Below are 24,979 nucleotides of genomic sequence, written 5' to 3'. Positions count from 1 at the left end.
TTTATTCAGTAAGAATCTTTTGAAAGTTTTGTTGTCTGAGGATTTGGAGCTGCTTAAACTGCATGCAGCACCAACAAGCGTTTTTGCAAAATTTGTATGATCAGAACCACTGCCAGCCTGACTAAAAGGTACAGAGAAGGGACGAATTGAGGGAAGAATGACTTCAAGGGCAGAATCATGGAAACAAATGTCTGGACTGAAAGGTCTCCTCAAGCCAAGAGAGAAGGTCCACCCATGTGTGTGTGGAAAGGGCAGGTCTGTCCCAGTGCTTGAAGGTGGGCCAGGCCATTTGCCCTGGTGCCTGGAGGAGGTGGAGTTTGCACCCCATTATTCAAAGAGAGTACTATCACCCCGATGCTCTGAAATGGTAGGACCTGCTCTCCAGCATTCAGGAAGAATGGAGCAACCATATCAGTGCTCAGAGAGGGTGGGGCCTACATCTAGCATTTAGGGATAGCTTGTCTGTTGTACAAGTGCTTGGAAGGGATGGAGCTGCTGCTCTGTGAGGCACCAAGGACAAAGAATGAAGCCACAGATGGCTCTCAAACCTCGAGATCTCAGAAAGTTTGCCCTGCTGGCTTTTGGGCTTATTTGGGACCAGTGACCCCTGTTTTCCTTCCAGTTTCTCCCTTCTGGAATGGGAATGTTTATCCTATGCCTGTCCTATTACATATTAGAAACAGGGAACTTGCTTTCTCGTATTTATAGGTCCAGAGAGGGAGAGATATTTTGCCTCAGAACAGACCACACCCATAAATGATTTGATGAGACGTTGAGCATAGCATTGTTCTAAAGTGGTTTAAGATTTTGGGGATGTTGTGATGGAATGACTGTCTTTTGCATGTAGGAGGAACATGTCTTTTTGGGGCCCAGAGGGTGGACTGTTGGGAGTTGAATCATGTCCCCTATGAAAGGCATTTTCAGGTCCCAACCTCTGCTTCTGTGAGTGTGAACACATTTATAAGTAGAACCTTTGAGGATGTTATTAGTTAAGGTGTGCTGCAATTCAATGTGGTGAACTTAAATAGACTTTAATCCAGTATGTCTGAAGTCCTTGTAAGTGTTAGAAATTAGACACAGTAGAGAGAAGCCATGGGTAGCAACCAGAAGCTGAAGTCAGTATACCCCAGAATAGAAAGAAGAAGATGCTGCCTTGTGCTGTGCCATGTGACAGAAAAGCCAAGGAACCCCCAAATTGGTGGTCAGCCAGAAGAAACTGACCCTGAGAGGAAGGAAGCCTTCTAACCTCTGAAAACATGAGCCAGTAAGTCCCTGTTGTTAAGCCAATCCATTGGGTAGTATTTGTTTTAGCAGCTAGGAGATTAAGGTACCATTTCTGAAATGACTTCCTTTCCCTTATCTACACAATGAGCCCTTAAGCTATAATTACTATACTGTATTATTCTTTTTTTATTTTATTTATTAATTAAAAAATGAGAAACAAAATAAAACAACATACATAATCAGTAATTCACAATATCATCACCTAGTTGCATATTCATCATTTCTTAGAACATTTGCATTACTTCAGAAAAAGAAACGAAAAGACAATAGAAAAAGAAATAAAACGAACACAGGAAAGAAAAAAAAAAGATTATATCTATCATACCCCTTACCCCTTGCCTTCATTGATCACTAGCATTTCAAACTAAATTTGTTTTAACATTTGTTCCCCCTATTATTTATTTTTATTCCGTATGCTCTACTCATCTGTTGGCAAGGTAGATAAAAGGAGCATCAGACAAAGGTTTTCACAATCACACAGTCACATTGTTACAGCTGTATCATTATTCAGTCATCCTCAAGAAACATGGCTACTAGAACATAGCTCTACATTTTCAGGCAGCTCCCTGCAGCCTCTCCATTACATCTTGAATAACAAGATGATATTGACTTGATGCATAAGAATAACCTCCAGGGGCGGGCCACGGTGGCTCAGCAGGTAAGAGTGCTTGCCTGCCATGCCCAAGGACCCGGGTTCGATTCCTGGTGCCTGCCCAAGTAAAAAACAAAAAAAAAGAAGAAGAACCTCCAGGATAACCTCTCGACTCTGTTTGGAATCTCTCAGCCATTGACACTTTGTCTCATTTCCCTCTTCCCCCTTTTGGTCGAGTAGGTTTTCTCAATCCCTTGATGCTAAGTCTCAGCTCATTCTAGGGTTTTTCTCAATCCCTTGATGCTGAGTCTCTGCTCATTCCAAGATCTCTATCCCACGTTGCCAGGAAGGTCCACACCCCTGGGAGTCATGTCCCACGTAGAGAGGGGTAGGGTGGTGAGACTGCTCGTTGTATTGACTGAGAGAGAGGCCACATCTGAGCAACAAAAGAGGCTCTCTTTTAGGCCTAAATTTTAAGTAGACTTGACCTATCCTATGCGCGGTTAAGTTTCATATGAACAAACCCCAAGACTGGGGGTTTGGCCTATAGCTTTGGTTGTCCACACTGTTTGTGAGAATATCAAGAATTCAACTTGGGAAAGTTGAATTTCTCCCCGTTCTCACCATTCCCCAAAGGGGGCTTTGCAGATACTTTTCCACTCACTGATCGAATCACTCTGGGATTCATCGGGGCATCACTCTGGACAAACCAACAAAAACTCACGTCCTACCTGAGATTCCAAGTACTTATGACATTCAATCAAACTAATATAAGTTAACATAAGTTATATTAGGAAATGCACTAGTCAAAATATTAATTTTGTAACAAATAAACATTTTTTGCTTTAGTCTCACACAGAAGGTGACATTTTAAAATACTAATTACCATCTATTTTCAGTACCCTGCAATAATGACATTCCTTTGTTCTTCCTCATGCAAAAACATTTTTTAAATTGTACCTTGTACATGTTACTATTATTATACACTCTAGGCATTCCTAGATTATAGCATCTCAGTCTTTAACATCTATCCTTCTTTCTGATTTCAATATGTCCCCAGCCCTCCTCCCTCTATCATTCTCACATGCAGCTTCATTCGGTGTTTTAACATAATTATATTACAGTTAGGTAGTATTGTGCTGTCCATTTCTGAGTTTTTGTATCCAGTCCTGTTGCACAGTCTGTATCCCTTCAGCTCCAATTACCCATTATCTTACCCTATTTCTATCTCCTGATGGTCTCTGTTATGAAAAAAATATTCCAAGTTTATTCACTAATGTCAGTTCATCTCAATGAGACCATACAGTATTTGTCCTTTAGTTTTTGGCTAGTCTCACTCACCATAATGTTCTCAAGGTCCATCCATGTTGTTGCATACTTCATAAGTTTATTCTGTCTTAAAGCTGCATAATATTCCATCGTATGTATATACCACAGTTTGTTTAGCCACTCTTCTGTTGATGGACATTTTGGCTGTTTCCATCTCCTTGCAATTGTAAATACTGCTGCTATAAACATTGGTGTGCAAATGTCCATTTGTGTCTTTGCCCTTATGTCCTCTAAGTAGATACCTAGCAATGGTATTGCTGGGTCATATGGCAATTCTACATTCAGCTTTTTGAGGAACCGCCAAACTGCCTTCCACAGTGGTTGCACCATTTGACATTCTCACCAACAGTGAATAAGTTTGCCTCTTTCTCCACAGCCTCTCCAGCACTTCTCATTTTCTGTTTTGTTGATAATGGCCATTGTGGTGGGTGTGAGATGATATCTCATTGTGGTTTTGATTTGCATTTCTCTAATGGCCAGGGACATTGAGCATCTCTTCATGTGCCTCTTGGCCACTTGTATTTCCTCTTCTGAGAAGTGTCTGTTCAAGTCTTTTTCCCATTTCGTAATTGGATTGGCTGTCTTTTTGTTGTTGAGTTGAACAATCTCTTTATAAGTTCTGGATACTAGACCTTTATCTGATATGTCATTTCCAAATATTGTCTCCCATTGTGTAGGCTGTCTTTTTACTTTCTCAGTGAAGTTCTTTGATGCACAAAAGTGTTTAATTTTGAGGAGTTCCCATTTATTTATTTATTTCTTCAGTGCTCTTCCTTTAGGTGTAAGGTCTATAAAACTGCCTCCAATTGTAAGATTTATAAGATATTTCCCTACATTTTCCTCTGACTGTTTTATGGTCTTAGAGCTGATGTTTAGATCTTTGATCCATTTTGAGTTAACTTTTGTATAGGGTGTGAGATATGGGTCCTCTTTCATTCTTTTGCATATGGATATCCAGTTCTCTAGGCACCATTTATTGAAGAGACTGTTCTGTCCTAGGTGAGTTGGCATGACTGCCTTATCAAAGATCAAATGTCCATAGATGAGAGGGTCTATATCTGAGCACTCTATTTTATTCCATTGGTCAATATATCTATCTTTATGCCAGTACCATGCTGTTTTGACCACTGTGGCTTCATAATATGCCTTAAAGTCAGGCAGCATGAGACCTCCAGCTTCGTTTTTTTTCCTCAAGATACTTTTAGCAATTTGGGGCACCCTGTCCTTCCAGATAAATTTGCTTATTGGTTTTTCTATTTCTGAAAAGTAAGTTGTTGGGATTTTGATTGGTATTGTGTTGAATCTGTAAATCAATTTAGGTAGGATTGACATCTTAACTATATTTAGTCTTCCAATCCATGAACACGGTATGCCCTTCCATCTATTTAGGTCTTCTGTGATTTCTTTTAACAGTTTCTTGTAGTTTTCTTTGTATAGGTCTTTTGTCTCTTTAGTTAAATTTATTCCTAAGTATTTTATTCTTTTAGTTGCAATTGTAAATGGAATTCGTTTCTTGATTTCCCCCTCGATTGTTCATTACTAGTATATAGAAACACTACAGATTTTTGAATGTTGATCTTGTAACCTGCCACTTTGCTGTACTCGTTTAATAGATCTAGTAGCTTTGCTGTGGATTTTTCAGGGTTTTCGACATATAGTATCATATCATCTACAAACAGGGATAGTTTTACTTCTTCCTTTCCAATTTTGATGCCTTGTATTTCTTTTTCTTGTCTAATTGCTCTGGCTAGAACTTCCAACACAATGTTGAATAACAGTGGTGATAATGGACATCCTTGTCTTGTTCCTGATCTCAGGGGGAAAGTTTTCAGTTTTTTCCCATTGAGGATGATATTAGCTGTGGGTTTTTCATATATTCCCTTTATCATTTTAAGGAAGTTCCCTTGTATTCCTATCCTTTGAAGTGTTTTCAACAGGAAAGGATGTTGAATCTTGTGAAATGCCTTCTCTGCATCAATTGAGATGATCATGTGATTTTTCTGCTCTGATTTGTTGATATGGTATATTACATTAATTGATTTTCTTATGTTGAACCATCCTTGCATACCTGGGATGAATCCTACTTGGTCATGATGTATAATTCTTTTAATGTGTTGCTGGATTCGACTTGCTAGAATTTTGTTGAGTATTTTTGCATCTATATTCATTAGAGAGATTGGTCTGTAGTTTTCTTTTTTTGTAATATCTTTGCCTGGTTTTGGTATGAGGGTGATGTTGGCTTCATAGAATGAATTAGGTAGCTTTCCCTCCACTTCAATTTTTTTGAAGAGTTTGAACAGAGTTGGTACTAATTCTTTCTGGAATGTTTGGCAGAATTCACATGTGAAACCGTCTGGTCCTGGACTTTTCTTTTTAGGAAGCTTTTGAATGACTGATTCAATTTCTTTACTTGTGATTGGTTTGTTGAGGTCATCTATTTCTTCTTGAGTCAAAGTTGGTTGTTCATGCCTTTCTAGGAAGTTGTCCATTTCATCTACATTGTTGTATTTATTGGCATAAAGTTGTTCGTAGTATCCTGTTATTACCTCCTTTATTTCTGTGAGGTCAGTGGTTATGTCTCCTCTTCCATTTCTGATCTTATTTATTTGCATCCTCTCTCTTCTTCTTTTTGTCAGTCTTGCTAAGGGCCCATCAATCTTATTGATTTTCTCATAGAACCAACTCCTCGTTTTATTGATTTTCTCAATTGTTTTCATGTTCTCAATTTCATTTATTTCTGTTCTAATCTTTGTTATTTCTTTCCTTTTGCTTGCTTTGGGGTTAGTTTGCTGTTCTTTCTCCAGTTCTTCCAAGTGGACAATTAATTCCCGAATTTTTGCCCTTTCTTCTTTTTGATATAGGCATTTAGGGCAATAAATTTCCCTCTTAGCACTGCCTTTGCTGCATCCCATAAGTTTTGGTATGTTGTGTTTTTATTTTCATTCGCCTCGAAATATTTACTGATTTCTCTTGTAATTTATTCCTTGACCCACTGGTTGTTGAAGAGTGTGTTGTTGAGCCTCCACATATTTGTGAATTTTCTGGCATGCTGCCTATTATTGATTTCCAACTTCATTCCCTTATGATCTGAGAAAGTGTTTTGTATAATTTCGATCTTTTTAAATTTGTTCAGACTTGCTTTGTGACCCAGCATATGGTCTGTCTTTGAGAATGATCCATGAGCACTTGAGAAAAAGGTGTATCCTGCTGTTGTGGGGTGTAATGTCCTATAAATGTCCATTAAGTCTAGCTCATTTATTGTAATATTCAAATTGTGTTTTTTTATTGATCCTCTGTCTAGATGTTCTGTCCATTGATGAGAGTGGTGAATTGAAGTCTCCAACTATTATGGTAGATGTGTCTATTTCCCTTTTCAGTGTTTGCAGTGTTTGCCTCATGTATTGGGGCATTATGGTTCGTTGCATAAATATTTATGATTGTTATGTCTTCATGTTGAATTGTTCCTTTTATCAGTACATAGTATCCATCTTTGTCTCTTTTAACTGTTTTAATTTGAAGTCTAATTTCTTGGATATTAGTATAGCTACTCCTGCTCTTTTCTGGTTGTTATTTGCATGAAATATCTTTTCCCAACCTTTCACTTTCAACCTATGTTTATCTTTGGGTCTAAGATGTGTTTCCTGTAGACAGCATATAGAAGGATCCTGTTTTTTAATCCATTCTGCCAGTCTATGTCTTTTGATTGGGGAGTTCAATCCATTAACATTTAGTGTTATTAATGTTTGGGTAGTACTTTCCTCTACCATTTTGCCTTTTGTATTTTGTGTGTCATATCTAATTTTCCTTCTTTCTACACTCTTCTTCACACCTCTCTCTTCTGTCTTTTCGTATCTGTCTCTAGTGCTCCCTTTAGTATTTCTTGCAGAGCTGCTCTCTTGGTCACAAATTCTCTCGGTGACTTCTTGTCTGAAAATGTTTTAATTTCTCCCTCATTTTTGAAGGACAATTTTGCTGGATATAGGAGTCTTGGTGGGCAGTTTTTCTCTTTTAGTAATTTAAATATATCATCCCACTGTCTTCTCACCTCCATGGTTTCTGCTGAGAAATCTACACATAGTCTTATTGGGTTTCCCTTGTATGTGATGGATTGCTTTTCTCTTGCTGCTTTCAAGATCGTCTCTTTCTCTTTGACCTCTGACATTCTGACTAGTAAGTGTCTTGGAGAACATCTATTTGGATCTATTCTATTTGGGGTGCGCTGCACTTCTTGGATCTGTAATTTTAGGTCTTTCATAAGAGTTGGGAAATTTTCAGTGATAATTTCTTCCATTAGTTTTTCTCCTCCTTTTCCCTTCTCTTCTCCTTCCGGGACCCCCACAACATGTATATTTGTGTGCTTCATATTAGCATTCAGTTCTCTGAGTCCCTGCTCATATTTTTCCATTTTTTCCCCCATAGTTTCTGTATCTTTTCGAATTTGAGGTGTTCTGTCCTCCAGTTCACTAATCCTAACCTCTGTCTCTTGAAATCTACCATTGTAGGTTTCCATTGTTTTTTTCATCTCTTCTGCTATATCTTTCATCCCCATAAGTTCCATGATTTGTTTTTTCAGACTTTCCGTTTCTTCTTTTTGTTAGTTCCTTGCCTTCTTCATATCCTCCCTCAATTCATTGACTTGGTTTTAGATGAGGTTTTCCATTTCTGTTCGTATATTCTGAATTAGTTGTTTCAGCTTTTCTATCTCATTTGAACTATTGGTTTGTTCCTTTGACTGGGCCATATCTTCAATTTTCCTGGTGTGATTTGTTATCTTTTACTGGCATCTAGACCAGCAAAACTAATTACCTTAATTAGTTTATTCTGGTGATTGCTTTCACTTCTCTTACCTAGGGTTTTCTTGCTAGATGAATTTGTTGTCTATCTGTTCTTTGACCTTCAGGTCAGCTTTTTCTGGACCTCAAGCTTAGGTTTTGTTTAACAGAGGATAATTTTTCAGTCCTTGTTTTCTTGTTTCTTGCCCTGCTTGTATGGTACCTTTTCCCTCCCCACCCTTAGGAGGGTCTACGTAGGTATTATAGACTCGAGCCAGGTTTTCCCGGACTAAACTGGCCTCCTGTCAGGGGCAAGGAGTCACCTGCGTCAGTTATCCCTGAGGGTGAGACCCAGCAGGTTAAAAGACTTTCCTGTGACATCTCTGGGCTCTGTTTTTCTTATCCTGCCCAGTATGTGGCATGTCTGTCTGCAGTTCACACCAACAGAAGATGTTGCGGCACTTTTAACTTTGGAAGACTCTCCCTGCTGGGGGCGTGGTAGAGACGGAGGAGAGGTTGTAGGCTGGTTTTAATGGCTTCAAATTGCCAAGCCCTGGGGTCTGAATTCCTTGATGGAGGGATTCCACCTGAGTTGGGCTTCACCCCTCTCCTGGGGAAGGCACAGGTGGGAGGCAGCCCTGAAAGCAGCTTGTTTCTGCCTATGCCTGGGGCAGTTGCAGCCTGAGAATTCCCGCCACTGAATCCAGAGGCTGCCAAGTCTCCGTAGAGACACAGCCACAAAAACCTCCATTTCCTCCCCCTTTCCTCTTTTTCCGTTAGCCCAATGAGCGACCTCTGCCTTGACCAGGTTTAGAGTCTCTTTCCTTTCCCTCTGGGAAGCTGCCTGTGGGGGAGGGGCTCCAGGCGCCGGCTGCTGCGGCTTGGGAAACTCATGGTTTTAAGGAGGCTTGTAGCCGGTCCAGCTGGTCCCGACTGGGGTACGCTGTGTCTGGTCACTGACGTGGCTCCAGGAGCTGTTCGGTACTATTTCTGGTTATTTAGTAGTTGTTCTGGAGGACGAACTAAAATGCACACATTGCTAAGCCGCCATCTTGGCCCCTCTCCTAATGTATTATTCTTATTTAGATTTATAATCTCAAACATTGCCTCCTTTTAGTTACAATCGTCATATATGCTTTTATTGACTTCTGATCTGTTCTTTGTTTCAGCACTTTTTTCTAGTCCTTTTTTTTCTTTCCCTTTCAGGGGTTAATTATTTTTTATTTTGGTAATAGTTCTTAATGAATCTGACTTTAATTAAACTATTTAAATCATAATTTAATATGATTTAAACTACTTAAATCATATTAAAATAGTGAGGAATAATCTAGATAATTTTCCCACCAGTAGTACACAAAGGACAACCAAGAGATATATGGTACAATTGCTCTAATAAGGTAACATTTTAATTTTTTGATGTAATCGCCATTAACAACTTTCTTAAGGTATAATTAACATATAATAAATTTCATAATTTGAAAAACAGAATAAATTTCACATAAACAATTTGCTAGGTCTTGCTATATGTGTCCACCTGTTAAACCATCACCAAAGTTAAGATAGTGAATATGTCTGTCATCTTCAAAAGTTCCTAGTGCCCCTTTGTAATCCTTCCCTCCCATCCATTCCTCCAGTTCCACCTGCACACCCCCCCAGCCAACCACTGATCTGCTTTCTGACATTATAGATTGTTTTCATTTTCTAGAATTTTAGATAAATGGAAACATACAGCATGCAGTCTTTTGGTCTGATTTATTTCACTCAGCACAATTATTTTGAAATCCATTTGTGTTGTTGCACGTCATTACTTTGTTCCTTTTTATTGCTGAATGGTATTCCATTTTATGGATACACCACAGTTTATTCACCTGTTGTTAGACATTTGGTTTTTTTCCAGTTTGGGGTTATTACAGATAAAAACTGACATGAACATTCATGTTCAAGTCTTTGTATAAGTATAAGCCTTCATATTTCTCTTGGCTAAATACCTAGGTGTGAAATGGCTGTATTGTATGGTAGGTTAAGAAACTACCAAGATGCTTTCTAAAGTGTTTGCACTATCTTACATTCTTACCAGCAGTGTATAAGACATCCAGCTCCTCCACATCCTCACCAACATTTGGTATGGTCAGCCTCTTTAATTTTGGTCATTCTAATAGGTGTAAAGTGTTATCTCAGTATGATTTTAATTTCCATTTCCCTGATGTTGAGCATCTTCATGTGCATCTTTGCCGTATCTTCTTTGGTGCAGTGACTTTTAATCTTTTCCCCATTTTTTATTGGGTTATTTTCTTATTCTTGAATTTTGAAAGTTCTTGGTATATTCTGGATACAAACCCTTTGTAAGATATATATTTTACAGATGTTTTCACCCAATCTGTGGCTTGTCTTTTCATTCTCTTTTGAGCAGCAGATATTCCTAATTTTGATGACATCCACTGTATCATTTTTTTCTTTTCTTGGTCAGGCTTTTGGTGTTATATCTAAGATATCTTTGCCTAACAGGATCACAAAAATTTTCCCTTTCATTTTTTTCTTTTTTAAAAGAAATTTTGGAGTTGTGTTTTCATTTAGGTCTATAATTCATTTTGAGTTAATTTTTGTGTATGTTGGGAGATATGAATCAAAGGTCTTTTTTTCTTTTAGTGTATGGATGAAAATAGTTCCAGCGCTATTTCCTGAAAGGACTATCCTTTCCCTATTGAGTTGCCTTGGCTCCTTCCTCAAGCATTAGTTGTCCATATTCATGTGCATCTATTTATGTACTCTGTTCTGTCCCATTGATCTGTGTCTGTCCCTTTGCCAGTACCATACTATCTTGATTACTTCAGCTTTTTAGCAACAAAGGAAATTCTTTATCTTTACAGGAAGCGCATTAAAAACTGTATATGTAATCTTCAAAGGTACAGCTATATAGTGGTGATTTGAGAAAGGGAGAAGGGAGAATTTGGGAAAGAGCTGAAAGGTGGCCTTGTAAGATGTTTCACTGATAGGAATATTCACAACACTGAGTTAGCTTTTTGCAGTATGCCTAAAGCAAGCCTTAAGTTAAATTTTCTCAGTGGTGTTTACATTTGGTATTTCTTTCTCTTTAGAGAGACTTACACTCACTTGGGGAGGACCCAATCCCATGGCCTCTGGAGTATCTCCTAGTTTCTTCTCTGGAATGACACCACTGGCAGACAGTAGGAGACCCCCCTGGAGAAGCATTTGTCTAGAAAATGAAAGTCAGAATACAATTCTCCATATTAATGGTGGGGTAGTAGAGAATTTTCACAGGCAAATCAAATGATCACAAAGTCCCCAAACCCTTTCCAGCTTTTAGTTTTTCACTTCCCATCCATTCTTTTCCACTTTGTAAGCTACTTGGGAAATTGTATAGAATCTTCCTGAGTGAACATTTCACTTAAATATGAACTTGATCATGGCTGTTATGATTACAGTTATGATTACTCCAGGAAAGTGGGACCTATTGATATACCACAAAATGTCTGGAACAGTCAGCAACAAGAAGCTTATTTGAGGTGGCTGCATTCCATTCTTCTTTAGCAAAAGGCCTTTCAAAAGCAAACAAAGATTCTCAGATTAAAGATAGGATTAATTTCTCCTTATGCAGCTAAATACATAAGCAATGCATGTAAATATTTAATAAATGGATATGAAAGGGCTCTTATAAACACAGAGTCAATAAACAGTCTCAATAAAGTACAAGAGAACAGTTTGCATTTTGCTTGGTTTGGTGTTTTCTTTATTCAGTTAGATTAACAAACCATGATTTCATCATTAGTCAACAAGATAGTAGAGAGACCATCAAAGCAAACTACAGGAGAGTCCAGATTGATTCATGCCAAACAAATGTTTGTAGCTAACAGCTGTATTATCACTGATTCTAATTTACACAGCCGGGGTTCTCCTTTCATTTCCTAAGTGAGATGAATGTCATGTTGCATGATACAGACACCATGTCTGCTGCTTGAGTAATGAATTGTGTTAGCTCTCGCTTCCATTTAGCCTTGTCCGTCTTTGTAGATAGGGGAAGTTGCCTACTACAGTTTTAGCTATTTTTTGAAAATAGCTAGGAGGCTTTTTTCTAAGGTTGTATGAGTCCACTCCTGAATCATCCAGCATTTGAGTTAAAAATGCCTAGTCTGGTGTGACAGAACCTTTGGATGTACAGGCTTTATTTGTTTCCTTTTTTGTTGTTTTTACACTTAAATTAAAACTGAAGGATTGAAAAAATATGCTGTCGTCTCTGCTGCTAGCCAAGATTCCTTTACTTACTCTATAACTATATTTAATCAAAGAATCTGCAGTCTTTGATCTTTCTCTCCCCGGAGCTCAGTCTGAATATGAAGATGTCCTAAAATATCCATCCTTTCAGCTCAGCTGGTTTGTGAAACATATAGTAACTTTGATTTGAATTCTCCATGTTTCTCCCTGTCAGAGTAGACCAAGAAATCAAAATCTTGATTTTTTTGTATCGATCTGAAATAAGAAGGATTTTATTTAACAAAAGTATGGCCAAGTGTACAGGGTAGTTGTTTTAGCGTATCTATTAGTCATGGCTCGATAGCATATATAGCTCATGGTATAGTACATTGAACTCATAGTATCTTACTTGCAGCAGAGGGGACTTAATCCCCAGGAGCACTTCTGGAGAAGAAGAGCATCAACCACAGAAAGAAGCTGAGGTGGAGTAAAAGAGTAAAAGGAGCTCTAGGCCTAGTGTCAGCATTCTGGTCCAGTCATGTCTCTGCCACTTACCAGCACATCATTTCTTGACCTGTCTGAATCTAGTTGTTGTTTTTTTTTTTTTTGATTATCGAATGGAATAATAATTCTTTGTTTTTTAATTATCAAATGGAATAATAATTCTTGCCTCACAGGATTATTGCAAAGATTAAATAAAATACTGTTTGTGAGAATAAGTGGAACAGAATAAGTGCTCAATAAATGACATTAAACAATTGTGCAATAGAACCAAAGATGAAAGGCTAAAGAAACAAGTATGAGAGAAATACCCTTTAATATTATTTAATCCCGTGGTTCTTAATCCTAGTAGTACATTAAAATCTTTCGGGGGAACTCTTTAAAAATATCCATGCCTCCATTCCTCTCTCCACACTAAGATCATCAGACTCTCTGAAGATGGAACCCAGACATAGAAAAACTATTAAATAGGTATACTGCAAGAGTTAAGTACAAAGTACTTTGGGGTCACAGAAGAGGGAACGCCAAACCCTATGGGGAGGATGGGTCAGGAAAGTTCAGAGGAGGTGGCAGAGAGTTCTGTCTATAAAGATGAGTTTCTTATGTAAGTAAGGGAAAGAAGGGCAGTTCTGTCAGAGGAAACAGCTTATACAAAGACACGGAAGCATGTTCCATCAAGGGTACTAGGTTTTGTGTGGCTCAAGTGATGGGGGTTTGATGGTGGGAATGACAGGAGAGAAGACAGGGAACATAGTTTGCGTTCATAGTGGTTTCCGTAATCTGCACTTCACAAATAAAAGTTTGAAATGACAATTACTGCTTAAATTTAAGGAACTGCTTAGATGTCTTGTCCTGTTACTTTTGGGGGGGAATCTGAACAGATTGATTTGGCCTGTTGTTTCTGGATTATGTGGAAGGACAAGAAATATCCAATTATGCTTTTTCCCCCCTGTATCTCTACTTCTATCACAGTCAGAACCAGAAAGCACAACACTGAAAATTAAGAAAGAAGAGAAGGAGGGTAAAAGCACAGAGTCAATCTGTTTTGGATTTAAAAAACAAATTTTTTTTTGTAGAAAGCAGCCATCTTTAACCAGTTTGCTGAGATCTTTAATGGAGATTTGTTTTTCTGATTTAAAAAGGGTGCTATATCTCTGAGAAGGAACCCACCCTAATAACAATATTAACTACTTAATAAAAGTTTATCCAACATTAGAAACTCTGGTCAGGGGAAAAAACTTCTCTGAATAAAGAAGACATGAAAAGCCTTTCACTTTTTCTTTTTGTTCTGTATAACAAATTATTTTCTTTGCAAAATACCAAATTGCATTTCGTTGTACTGCTGCATCGCCATGAACATGATTCTGATACACTGTGGCTTTTCCAGGGATACTCATGATATCAATCTTGAAACCTATTCAAAACAAGGATGGGAGTCAGAGTTGATCCATGCCAACATTCCTGCTGAGAATTAGCCCAGTTCCATTATGTGTGGGGGAGCCCTCAGTTCACTGCCCTTGCCTGTTTGGGGTACACAGATACAGCTGAGAAACTCTACAGGGAGTGAAAAGTTAAGAAACCACACTATCACTTACTCTTTCATAATGAGCTCTGTGTGGGGAAACTAAAAAAAAATCAGGTTTTTCTGCCATTCAGTGCAGCTGTGGTGATCTTGTAAAAAGCTTCTCCATTCCTTAAGGCAAGAAAAACACAGATTGTGGGCAGATTCTCAGAATAAGCAGGGAGTACAGGGGTCCTATCTGTCTTTTCTAACTCCTTCAATTAACTGGAGTACCAAGGAACAGATATGCTGCTTAGCCTATGCTTTCCCTGGGCAGATGAAAAAAAAAAAAAGGAGGTGAACTGTCTTCCCCAAATTGTAGGTTGGTTAATAGCCAAGTAAGAGTAGTACCTAGGTCTTCAGACTCCTATGAGCCAAACTATAGTCCACAAGCCTGACTATGATTATAATTAACCAGATTGTCAGCAGTGGGCTGGAAGGTATAATAGAAAGCATGTTGCAACATCTTTTCTGATTTGAAAAAAGGATGGTGATGAACTCAAACTTCAGTCTCTGTGCCTTTACTTATTAAATCTATATTCATACTATATACAGGATTTAGTTTCTCGAGCTGTGTGTTTATCTGGTTTATTATATAAATTGCCTATTTTATCAGAGTAGAACTTGGTTTTGTAAAGTCTGTCCATGTCAACTTCACTTTTCACTACTTAGAAGACCTGTGCATCTGTGCAGCCTCTGTTATCTCATTGTGCATGCCCACCTTCTGATCCTGATTGACGGGTTTAAGTATGACTGGTATAGCACATATCCTCAAGGAACCAAAGTTTTTATACCTCTGCATCTAAGAAGGATGAGTACATTGCAGGCTTTTGTTTTATGTCTCTAATTCATTCTTTCTTAGACCTTCATTTGGCTTTGGAAATCTTGGCATGGAAATAATCAAGAAATATTTTAGCTTGGTTTGCATAAGACCTATCGTATTTTGTAAGTAGACATTGAGCCAGTTCTCACTTGAAAGCTTTGTTTTTAAACATACTACTCTTTTACTGTTAAGAATCCCCAGCTTTGGAATTGCATTTTTTGCATTTGCAGATCTGCAACTGTTCTCCTTTCCAGCACCTCTTCCTCCCTCATGGTAATGATAATGAGGAAGGACTCTAGTTTGAAGCCACTAATCCTGGCTCTACTCGGAAATGGAGACTATCCTAGGAATGACTGTAAATGTTTAATTCTCCAATTAATGAAGACTGTCCCATCTTACCCCAATTCTATGGGTAAGAACCAGAGTGGCCTGGGTTAACAAAGTATTGCAGAACCATAATTTAATCTGTTCAGATTTAATGTTAAGTTAGACCCAGATCTTTCTTTAAGTGGGTATACCACGTTTACTGAGCACCTGCTAGATTTACATGGGAGTCCTTTTAGCTGTGGACAACTTGTGTAAGGGACTATGCCAAACCCTGCACCTAGCACGTAGTAGAACTGTGAATGTGTATTGTATAAAGGAGATTGGTGAAAATGGGTGTTTCCAGAGTGTGCTAAAGCTACTCCAAATCGAAATGGTGCTCCCAGGGCCTAAGATATCCAGTACTTGCTTGGGGCTGAGTTGGAACTTAACCTTCTTACATAGAAGAAGGAAGACATTATTCATTCGAGATTTGCCCTGCAGTGTTTAGCACAAATTTGGTTTCTAGGGAAAGCCTGGCAAAACATTGACGCAGGAAAATTACTCTTAGGTGTTCTTCTCTGATGACCATAGACTTGAGCAAGGATTTTGTATAGTTACTGTAGCCATGAAAATAATCACTGGACTACATTCCTACTAGCAAAAAGAATCAACTCCTAACAGTGGTCTGATGAATGTCAGGGAGTAGGGCTAACAGAAATGTAATGCCAGCACTCTCTTTACCAACAGCAAACATTTCTTCAGTATCTGACTATGCAGGAATAGTCAGATACCGAATTAAACTTTGATTTCCCTTTGCTTTTGTTTTTTAGGTGTAAATCTTGTAGCTGATGATTTGTGACAAGTATTTGGGCTTACAAGAGGTGATATTCCTGCTTACTTTACAATCAGTTTGGAGTTCAGGAAGAAGGTTTTGGTGGTCCATGGCACACATTAGGTGCTCAGCAAATGTAGAAAGGAGGCAGAATATGATGGAACATCGGGAGTAAACAAGAACAGGAAGGGAGTGATTGGGGTCTTGGGTCCTGAAATCAGCCTTCATAGAACCCAACAGACTCTGCCATTAACTAACTGGGTAACCTGGTAATGTTCTTAACTGCCAGTTCTTAAGTTAGTTCATCTTTAAAATGAGATGGTACTTACTTCATAGAAGTGTTTGTGAGAGGATTAAATAAGTCAATGTGTGTAAATATGTGACACAAACTGACTCAATAAATGGTAGTTTTTATTATGATTAATAATACAGTCAGGAATTTCAGAGATTGTCTTCTTTGAGAAAGCACTTGTCTGTTTATCTTCCTGGGCTTTCAAATGAGTCCCCAACTATTAATATAGATTCCCCTAGTACAGAGAGTTAAGCATATTAAAATTCCTCAGAAAAGCAGGCAGTCACAGATGATAGTGTTATCAGTGATTCCCCCTTGGTTCTGGCTGTAAGTCAAGATGCTGATGTTTCCCATCTTGCCCTAAAGTGTGTGTTTCCCCTCTTTTAGTAGGGGTCCCGGGCCCCAGTCATATTTCTCACCTGGCTATTGTTCTCTTGCCAGAACAGAGGGCCAGATACTCCTTTCCTTTGGGTACATTTTCTTCCTGGAGGAGGATGAGTATGTTTTCCAGAGAATGGGACCTTTTTGAGCCCACAGTCTGCCTTGGGATTTTACCTTGAAGTAGAAGAGATACCAGCTGTGAAGGGAAGGGTACAAGGAATTTGACTGGTAGGCAGAAGTCTTCTCATTAACCTCTAAGGGCCAGATGTTGGAATTTCCTAACATCTTGATAAGTAACATTCTGCAAACTAAGAAACTCTAATTCATCCTCTTTCAGAGACATCACTTTTTTCTCCCAAGTTTAAGTTTCCTCAGAATCTGGGTATATTTTCTAAAATTTTTTGCAATGAGGTATAGTAATAATGAAAACACTAAAATATTTAATTGAGTTAATGAGTAATATTAGAGATGGGGTGGGGGGTAAGGGGGTGGGAGATTGGGGAGATGTAGAGTCAGAGAACCTCTCCGGTGTTTTCCTGAAGCAGTTAATACACATACACAATTTTGGAGCTCAGGGAGGAGTCCTGCTTTGGAAGGTCTACCTGTACCTCTCATTCAATTATGTATACTTCCCTCCATTGAACATGAAGAAAGAGGCGGCCCTTTGCTTTCCACACCTGCCCATGGTTAACATGTGTAGGCACTTACTATGTGCCAGGCTGGTTCTAGGTGCCATAAATATTAAATTACTTAATCCACAAAACAGCTATTTTCTGAGGTAGAAGCTATCTTTATCCTCCTTTACAGAGGAGGGAACTGAGGCTCAGAGAAGTTAAGTAAATTGCCCAAGATCATTATCCAGTTGGTAAGTGATACAACCATAATAAAATATCCAGGCAGTCTGGCTCCACAGCTTTTTCTCTTAACCATGTTTCAGTACTATCTGAGGAGTTTATCAGTCCTACTTGAGGACTCAACAAAGGGGTCGTGGAGTCAAATGTAAGCTTAGCATTTCTCATCTTCAGGCCTTGTAAATATTGAATTTTCAATAGAATTCCAGCACAAGTAGCATTTTCCATCTCAACAAGACCAAAATGCCTATATTGGTCTATGTGGTAACTCAGCATTTTCCATAAAATAACCCCTGCACTCCAGTAGAGCAGCACTCTGTTACAGGTCAGTTTCTCCCAGAACAGTCACTGAGATGGTGTTTGGCAGGCAGGATATTTATTAGGATCCTTGCTAAAGAGGATTGGGCACAAAGGAAAATTGAACTGCAGTACAGGCCCAATAGAGCCTCAGCTAATCACATGGAATGTGTTGGCACAGAAACAGTCTCTCACTCGTGCCTGTGGTGGGCCGGAAGGTCTGGGTCTTTATACTCCTTTTGCTAGCAGTCACTGGATTGTGGGCCACCCAGGGCAGGGCATCCTCTCAGATGAGGCAGCTCCCTTCAGCTGAGGCAGACCCTGGAAATGCTGACAGCTGGAGTCTGGCTTCTAACAGCACCCCTAGTACTGAGGCAGTGAGTTCTTTATTGAACAGGAGACCTAGGTGGTGCGTTCCTGTTTCAGTTTCATTGGATTTCTCAGTCTTCTCAATGGCAAATGCTTTCCCCAAATTCAGCCTGTTGTTAGCTTGAATCTAGAAAGAGCAGGCATTTGCAATGGAAAGGCAGATTGTTAGCTGCTGAAATCATTTTGTTAGAGCTCTAGGCAGAGGCAAAAATGTTTAATATTTATAGTCTCTTTGGACTATGCAGTGAAAGTCATCTTTGGCATTTTTGGTGATACTTGAACTATTTAACACTCATAATGCCTTTCAGGCAGAGCCAGTTTGACTTTTTCTAGAGCCTGGAGTCCAAAGTTAAAGGCCTCAATGCAGTGAGGGAAATCTCTACCAGTTGTTTTTAGAGAAATCTTTTAGTAATTAGGATTTCCCATTTAACCCCCTTTACCTTGCTACTTCCATAATCAAAATAATCTTCCAAGTCACTTAAAATGGACGTTAAATTATGTCTCAGTGGACTTATATCCTTTCCACATAAGTTGACCATGATGAGCTGTCTCTGTGTTATTCAATGAGTTACTTTGCCTTTCTGGATCCTTTAACTGCTGTATCCCATCATTTCCCAGAGCTGGCTATGGCCACTGACTGCCTGCACTTCAAGGTAAATGAAACCTGTTTCCATTTCACTTTTTTTTTCTTTTTCAGGTTGGAAAGCTTATCCAAGAAGCAGCTGGAAGAAGTAATTTGAAGAGAGTAACTCTGGAACTTGGGGGGAAAAGTCCCAATATTATTTTTGCAGATGCTGATTGTAAGTCAGCCACAGTTCTCATGCATGTCCCAGAGCACTGCCCTATTGTGTCCTACCTTTGATAGGACTCTAAGAAAAAAGAATTAGAAGCTAAGGAGTGTTCAAGAAGAAGGATCTGGATCCTTGCTTCTCAGGGAAAAATAATGTAATGTTAAGGAAAGAACAATTATCAATTGACAACTGCATAAAGAGTTCATTTTCCAGACACTAATAAGCCATTTTGGCTGTGAAGTTATAGAATAGGGTAGAAATTTCACAACTGGGCCTGGTGACTTGATAGAGCATTAAAAACAAAGTCTGGTTCACTAGCGTGTCAGCATTTTCAAACTCACAACCCCTTCTCGACTATTTAGCCATCCCATCCCCTTTCTGTTAGGATATGACTTTCAGTTTGGATAACAAAACAGTCAGATCAGTCCTGTATGAATAGACTTAAATCAGAGGTGATTACACCTTAGCAGGACTTAGAGCAGTAACCTAGGCTTAGAGCAGTAACCTAGTTAATTTCATGTCTCCAGGGTGGATGCAACCTAGTCCATTCTGCGCAAGTATAGTCTTTCTGCTTTTAAAAACTGCCTAGGGAATGAAATTCCCAAATCTCCTTCAGTTATCCTTTTTCTTCATAATATCCTGCAGACAGAGCTACTTTACCAATCTCACCACTGGTGAGAATAGAATCAGAAATCATGTTGTCTAAATTTCATTCCCAGTTTGGAATCTGCAGAGTTCAGCTTCACCTTTATTCTACCTGCCAAGGAATCAGAATTTGTAATCCTAAATTCCTCTTGAAGATTAGGCACATACAGACATGAAATGGATTAATCGATTCATTCGTTCATTTTTGTAACTACCATATGCCAGATTTATTAATTTTGTTTTGAGATATGAGATAAAAGAAATGAAAATGAAAAAGTTGTATATTATTACACAATCGTATGTCAACATAGATGGAATTTATCTCTTCCAAGAAAGATCCATTGCTGACACAGTTTAATTCACCAAAATACTAACTAAACATATAACTAGAAAGTCCTATAGGTTACAGTTTGCAAATTGGTAGTCCACATGCCAAATACAAAATGATAGACATGCCTTGTTTGGCCTATAATTTAAAAAAAAAAAGAACAGAAATTGTAGATTAAAATATCGATGTCTGTTTTTTCTTATATTAGAAAGATTTGGTAACCCTGAACCAAATCATGCAGCACTTTAGCCAACTGGAGCAATGGCTTGCCTCTTTAGTCTCCACCTGTTTTACCTAGCTAGATTCATGCATTTACATGATCTGTGTAGCCCATTGCAACTGTTGTAGGTGACCTGGTCAGATCCCCGCTTTTTAAAAAGAAACTCCAAGAAATGAAGTCATCCAAATTCACATAGCAAGTAATGTCAGGATGTAGTTAAAACTAGAACTGAGTTGCATTCTCAGTCCAGTGCTTTTCACTGTGCTACTCACCATTATGCTCTAGGGTGAGCATGCCAGTCTGCCTGAGGCTTCGGAGAGGTAGAGATGTCGCTCCACAGACAGGCCACAGTCTATGCTGTGCTGCAGTGTTTTACCCTGCAGACGAAGCAGTATTGATAACATGACTGTTTCCTCTTATAGTGGACTATGCTGTGGAGCAGGCTCACCAGGGTGTGTTTTTCAACCAAGGCCAGTGCTGTACTGCCGGGTCTCGCATCTTCGTGGAGGAGTCCATCTATGAGGAGTTTGTGAGAAGAAGTGTGGAGCGGGCCAAGAGGCGCATAGTTGGGAGTCCTTTTGACCCCACCACTGAGCAGGGACCCCAGGTAGAGAAATGAACAAACCCTTTCTTCACTTCATTCTTAGATAGTACAGAAATTGGATGCTGTCGTGGGACCCAACAGAGGAGCATCTTCTTTTTCAGGCTTCCCTTCCGCTTCCACCTTGTCTTCATAGTGAGAGTGAGAAATGTAGCCAGTGAGGGATGCATATTTCTTATGCTTCTTTCCCTTTCTAAATATTATCTCTGAAAAATCAAGAGATTAGGGTTGCCTTAAGGATACTTTGAACTTTGGGGGTAAAATGGAGTCTCATGTCAAATGAAGTATGATACTAGAACCCAGCCCCAGTTCTTCTAACCACTGAACTTCAGTACATCCTACAAATGCCAGTCATGAAGGGTGGGTATCTCTTATTCCCAGAAAACATTTATCCTTTTTCTACCTGCCAAGAATTCTTTCCTGGCTAACCTGATGTACTCTAACCAGTTGTCGGAAATGAAGGGCTCATCCAGTTTCCCCTCTGCCTTATTAGCTTGAATACTTCGTGCACAGTGGTGAAATGGGGAGGGGCTCAAGAGTACAGCCAGACTGTACTGAGAAGGTCTTCAGGTTCTCCATAATTATCAAGATGTATTTCCAAATGCTATTCTGGTTTTAAATTGTAAAGAGTCTAAAAATTTTTTAAAGAATATTTGGCCTTGCTCTCATCTGGGTCACTAGAGCATGGATTTTCCTGGTAAGGAACAGTATTTTAGTTTTGGGAACATGTGTTCCCAAAGAGAAGATTGGTGTTCTAGCTGAGCAATTCAAATTTAAGTAAATGAAGATTTTTATATTATTTTTTCATAGTAATTAATTGATAACTCTATCACTTAGCGGGGGTGGTAAGATTGACTTATTTTGTAGACTAGGAGCTAGCCCTCACTCTTTATGCTTAATCCTTTCCTCTAAAGGTATAATAGGAATGTCATTTAAAAATATTCCAGGAATGGATGTCCTCTGGGCAGGGACACCCATGGTAACTATGCCAGGAGAGACTCTTGCTTCTCAAGTTGCAGCTTCTCAGCTCACTTGCTTAGGTTGTCTTGAGCTTATTGCTAAAAATAGACAAGAATATGAAGACATTGCTGTGAAACTGGGAACTGATCTAGAATACCTGAAGAAAATTTGTGGCAAAGTCTGGAAACAGAGAATATCTAGCCCTTTGTTCAATACTAAAAATATTCCAGTAGGATATTTCTTTAAAAATATATACCATCTAAAAAGGCTGTGCATAAACTCATCTACTATCTTCATCTGTTTAGTGGTCAGTTCAACTTACCTAAATTAATCATTTGCTTATAAAGGTCAGTTTTCTCCCATTTAAACAATGAATAATAGATCAGCCAGTGTATCCATCATTTAGAAACATTGCCTAAATCTTTAACTGGTACTTCTGATTTGGCACAGATCATCAAAGAAGTGTATTTCTTGGAATCCTTAATATTTTAGGTTGAACCATATAAAATTGCCATTTTTGTGAGTTAAAATGGTTGCATAATAGTTCTTGTGATTTAACTAGAATGATGATGCTTTGAAAATAATCATAAATGAGAGATTCTTGAAAACATGCTTATTTCCATTTTCATAGAAGATTTTTCTTGGAGTCAATAGATAATCTCTTCTGTAGATTGATAAGAAACAATACAACAAGATCCTGGAACTCATCCAGAGTGGTGTGGCTGAGGGTGCCAAGCTGGAATGTGGAGGCAAAGGGCTAGGCCGAAAGGGTTTTTTCATCGAGCCTACGGTGTTTTCCAACGTCACTGATGACATGCGAATCGCCAAAGAGGAGGTATCAAATATTGTGTTCTTACAAAAGTCACATCTTTCCTGGGATGGTTTCCAGAGCGTTTCTACTAGACATGGTTTTTGTTCTTTATATTTTATGTACAATGTGCAATAGCAACATACATGACTATGGAAATTCCAGTTTCAGAAAAGAAGGTAAACAGACAAACTAGATGGAGACAAGTGACATGCTATATGATTGTGATAATTATTAGCCAACTGAACTCACATAATATCCAATTATTGGCCTCAGTAACACACTGTGAATAGTGTAGTTCCTTCAAATATGGGTGACTAGACTGTTACCCAGGAAGAGGAAAACCTTTACATTTATGCAGGCAAGGAATCATGGAGAACGCTCCTTTCTCTTCTGTACCTAAGTAACTCAACTCCTCATATACACAGTGGAATCAAGCAATGCCAAGGAGGTTAGGGGAAGTGAGGGTGTTAAACTCTAAGCATTGGACTCACATAATCTTATTTTGGGCAGGTCTAGGATATTTTACAGTTTTAGCAAAACTAGAATTATGTGCCTTAAAACATAAAAAGTAAGTAGAGGAATGGCAAAGAAGTCATATTGAGGCAGAGTACTTTGTTGCAGATCTTTGGTCCTGTTCAGGAAATTCTGAGGTTTAAGACTATGGATGAAGTTATCGAAAGAGCCAATAACTCAGACTTTGGACTTGTAGCAGCTGTCTTTACCAATGATATCAACAAGGCCCTCACAGTGTCATCTGCAATGCAAGCTGGGACTGTTTGGTAAGATCAGAGTTTTGTTGCATTGTTGTTCAGGGCATCACATGTTGTTCTGGTGGTGTATGGTCCTCATAATTCTCTGGAGCCTGGGTTAAATAAATATCCTCTGGAAGACTTACCCTAAGAAGGGGTATACTCTATTGGCTCGATCAGGAAATGAAAATAAATTTTAAATTATGAATTTTTCATCTGGAAAAAGGAATTAAAATAAGACTTTTTAAAGAAATACCATGCCAGTGGGATTATTTCTGTGGAGGTGGAATTCACAGTAACTCACAATGTGATCTTTTCTCCTCTCAGGATCAATTGTTACAATGCCTTAAATGCCCAGAGCCCTTTTGGGGGATTCAAGATGTCTGGAAATGGGAGAGAAATGTAAGTGTCCAAATCTGCCAGTGACTATAGAGACATGGGGATTGTGATTATCAGCACAGAAGAGTACTTAACATAAGTTTATCTGTCTTAGCCTCATCCATTCATTAAACAGATATTTTATTGGGCACATACTATTATAAGCTAAGACTGTACTACATGTTCAGAGATGGCTAAGACACAATCCCCTTACCCTTCATAGGACTGGAGATAAATTATTGTACCAGTATTTCCATGTTGTAAGACTATAATAATAAAAGTATATTAAACATCTTTAAGTACAGAGGAAAGATCAATTAATTTTTCCTGGTAGAGTCAGACAAGACTTCCCAGAGAAAATAACATTTCAGTTGTTTAGGAGCAAGAGTTCCAGGCAGAGGGAATAGCAGGGAAAAAGACCAAAGGCATGATAGACATAGAATAATTGGGGCACAGAATGAAGCTTGGTGTGCTTAGAACAAAGGTCACCAGCTACCAATTTAAGGACCAAATGTGGTCTGCAGAAATGCTTTGTTTACCTTCACAATATTTAAAAATCTTCGAGCTGATATATGAAAATGAGGAGGCTTTACATAAAATCTAGATTTTTTTTGCTTAGTTTTATTCCCCCATAGTAAAATCACTGGAGCTATGAACTCTGCATTTTGTCATAGACCCCATCACTCCTATTGTTTCCAGGGGCTGAATGTTGGTTGTCATCCATTTTATTCCTATATATTCATTCACTTATGTAACCTGTTCAGCCCCTTACAGGTTCATTGAGTTTTGGACTGCAGGGTTAGGACATAGCATGAATGAAGCAGATTTGCTGAAGATACAAGTGGGAAGTTTGGTTTAAACCAAGATATACAGAGCTTTAAAAGGCACTTTATGGAAACTGGAGAGGTAGCAGGTTTAATGCCAATAATTCTAGCATATAGAGGATGTCTCGGCAGAGCCTGGAGAACAGAGACCCCTTAGAAGAATTTTGAATGAACAATAATAGGTGTCATTAATTGAATACCTACTGTGGTCTAATCGTATGCTAACTTCTTCCCTAATATCCTCCATTTGATTTTCACAATGATTCTATGGGA

General features: G+C 38.7%; 1 protein-coding gene across 1 annotated transcript in view; it reads left to right on the top strand.

Annotated features, from left to right (window-relative positions):
* The window catches only part of ALDH1A2 (aldehyde dehydrogenase 1 family member A2), a 103,740-nt gene that overhangs the window by 69,581 nt on the left and 9,180 nt on the right, over positions 1–24,979 (top strand). Inside the window, exons 8-12 of the mRNA XM_077128028.1 lie at positions 19,097–19,199; positions 20,806–20,990; positions 22,615–22,779; positions 23,377–23,534; positions 23,832–23,906. Of these exons, the coding sequence (XP_076984143.1) occupies positions 19,097–19,199; positions 20,806–20,990; positions 22,615–22,779; positions 23,377–23,534; positions 23,832–23,906 (686 nt within the window). The remainder of the gene's footprint in view (positions 1–19,096; positions 19,200–20,805; positions 20,991–22,614; positions 22,780–23,376; positions 23,535–23,831; positions 23,907–24,979) is intronic.

The sequence above is a fragment of the Tamandua tetradactyla genome, chromosome 14 (assembly GCF_023851605.1).
Source record: "Tamandua tetradactyla isolate mTamTet1 chromosome 14, mTamTet1.pri, whole genome shotgun sequence".
Taxonomy (NCBI): Eukaryota; Metazoa; Chordata; class Mammalia; order Pilosa; family Myrmecophagidae; genus Tamandua; species Tamandua tetradactyla.
The sequence above is the reverse complement of the archived record's forward strand: the minus strand, read 5'-3'. Positions and strand labels throughout refer to the sequence as shown.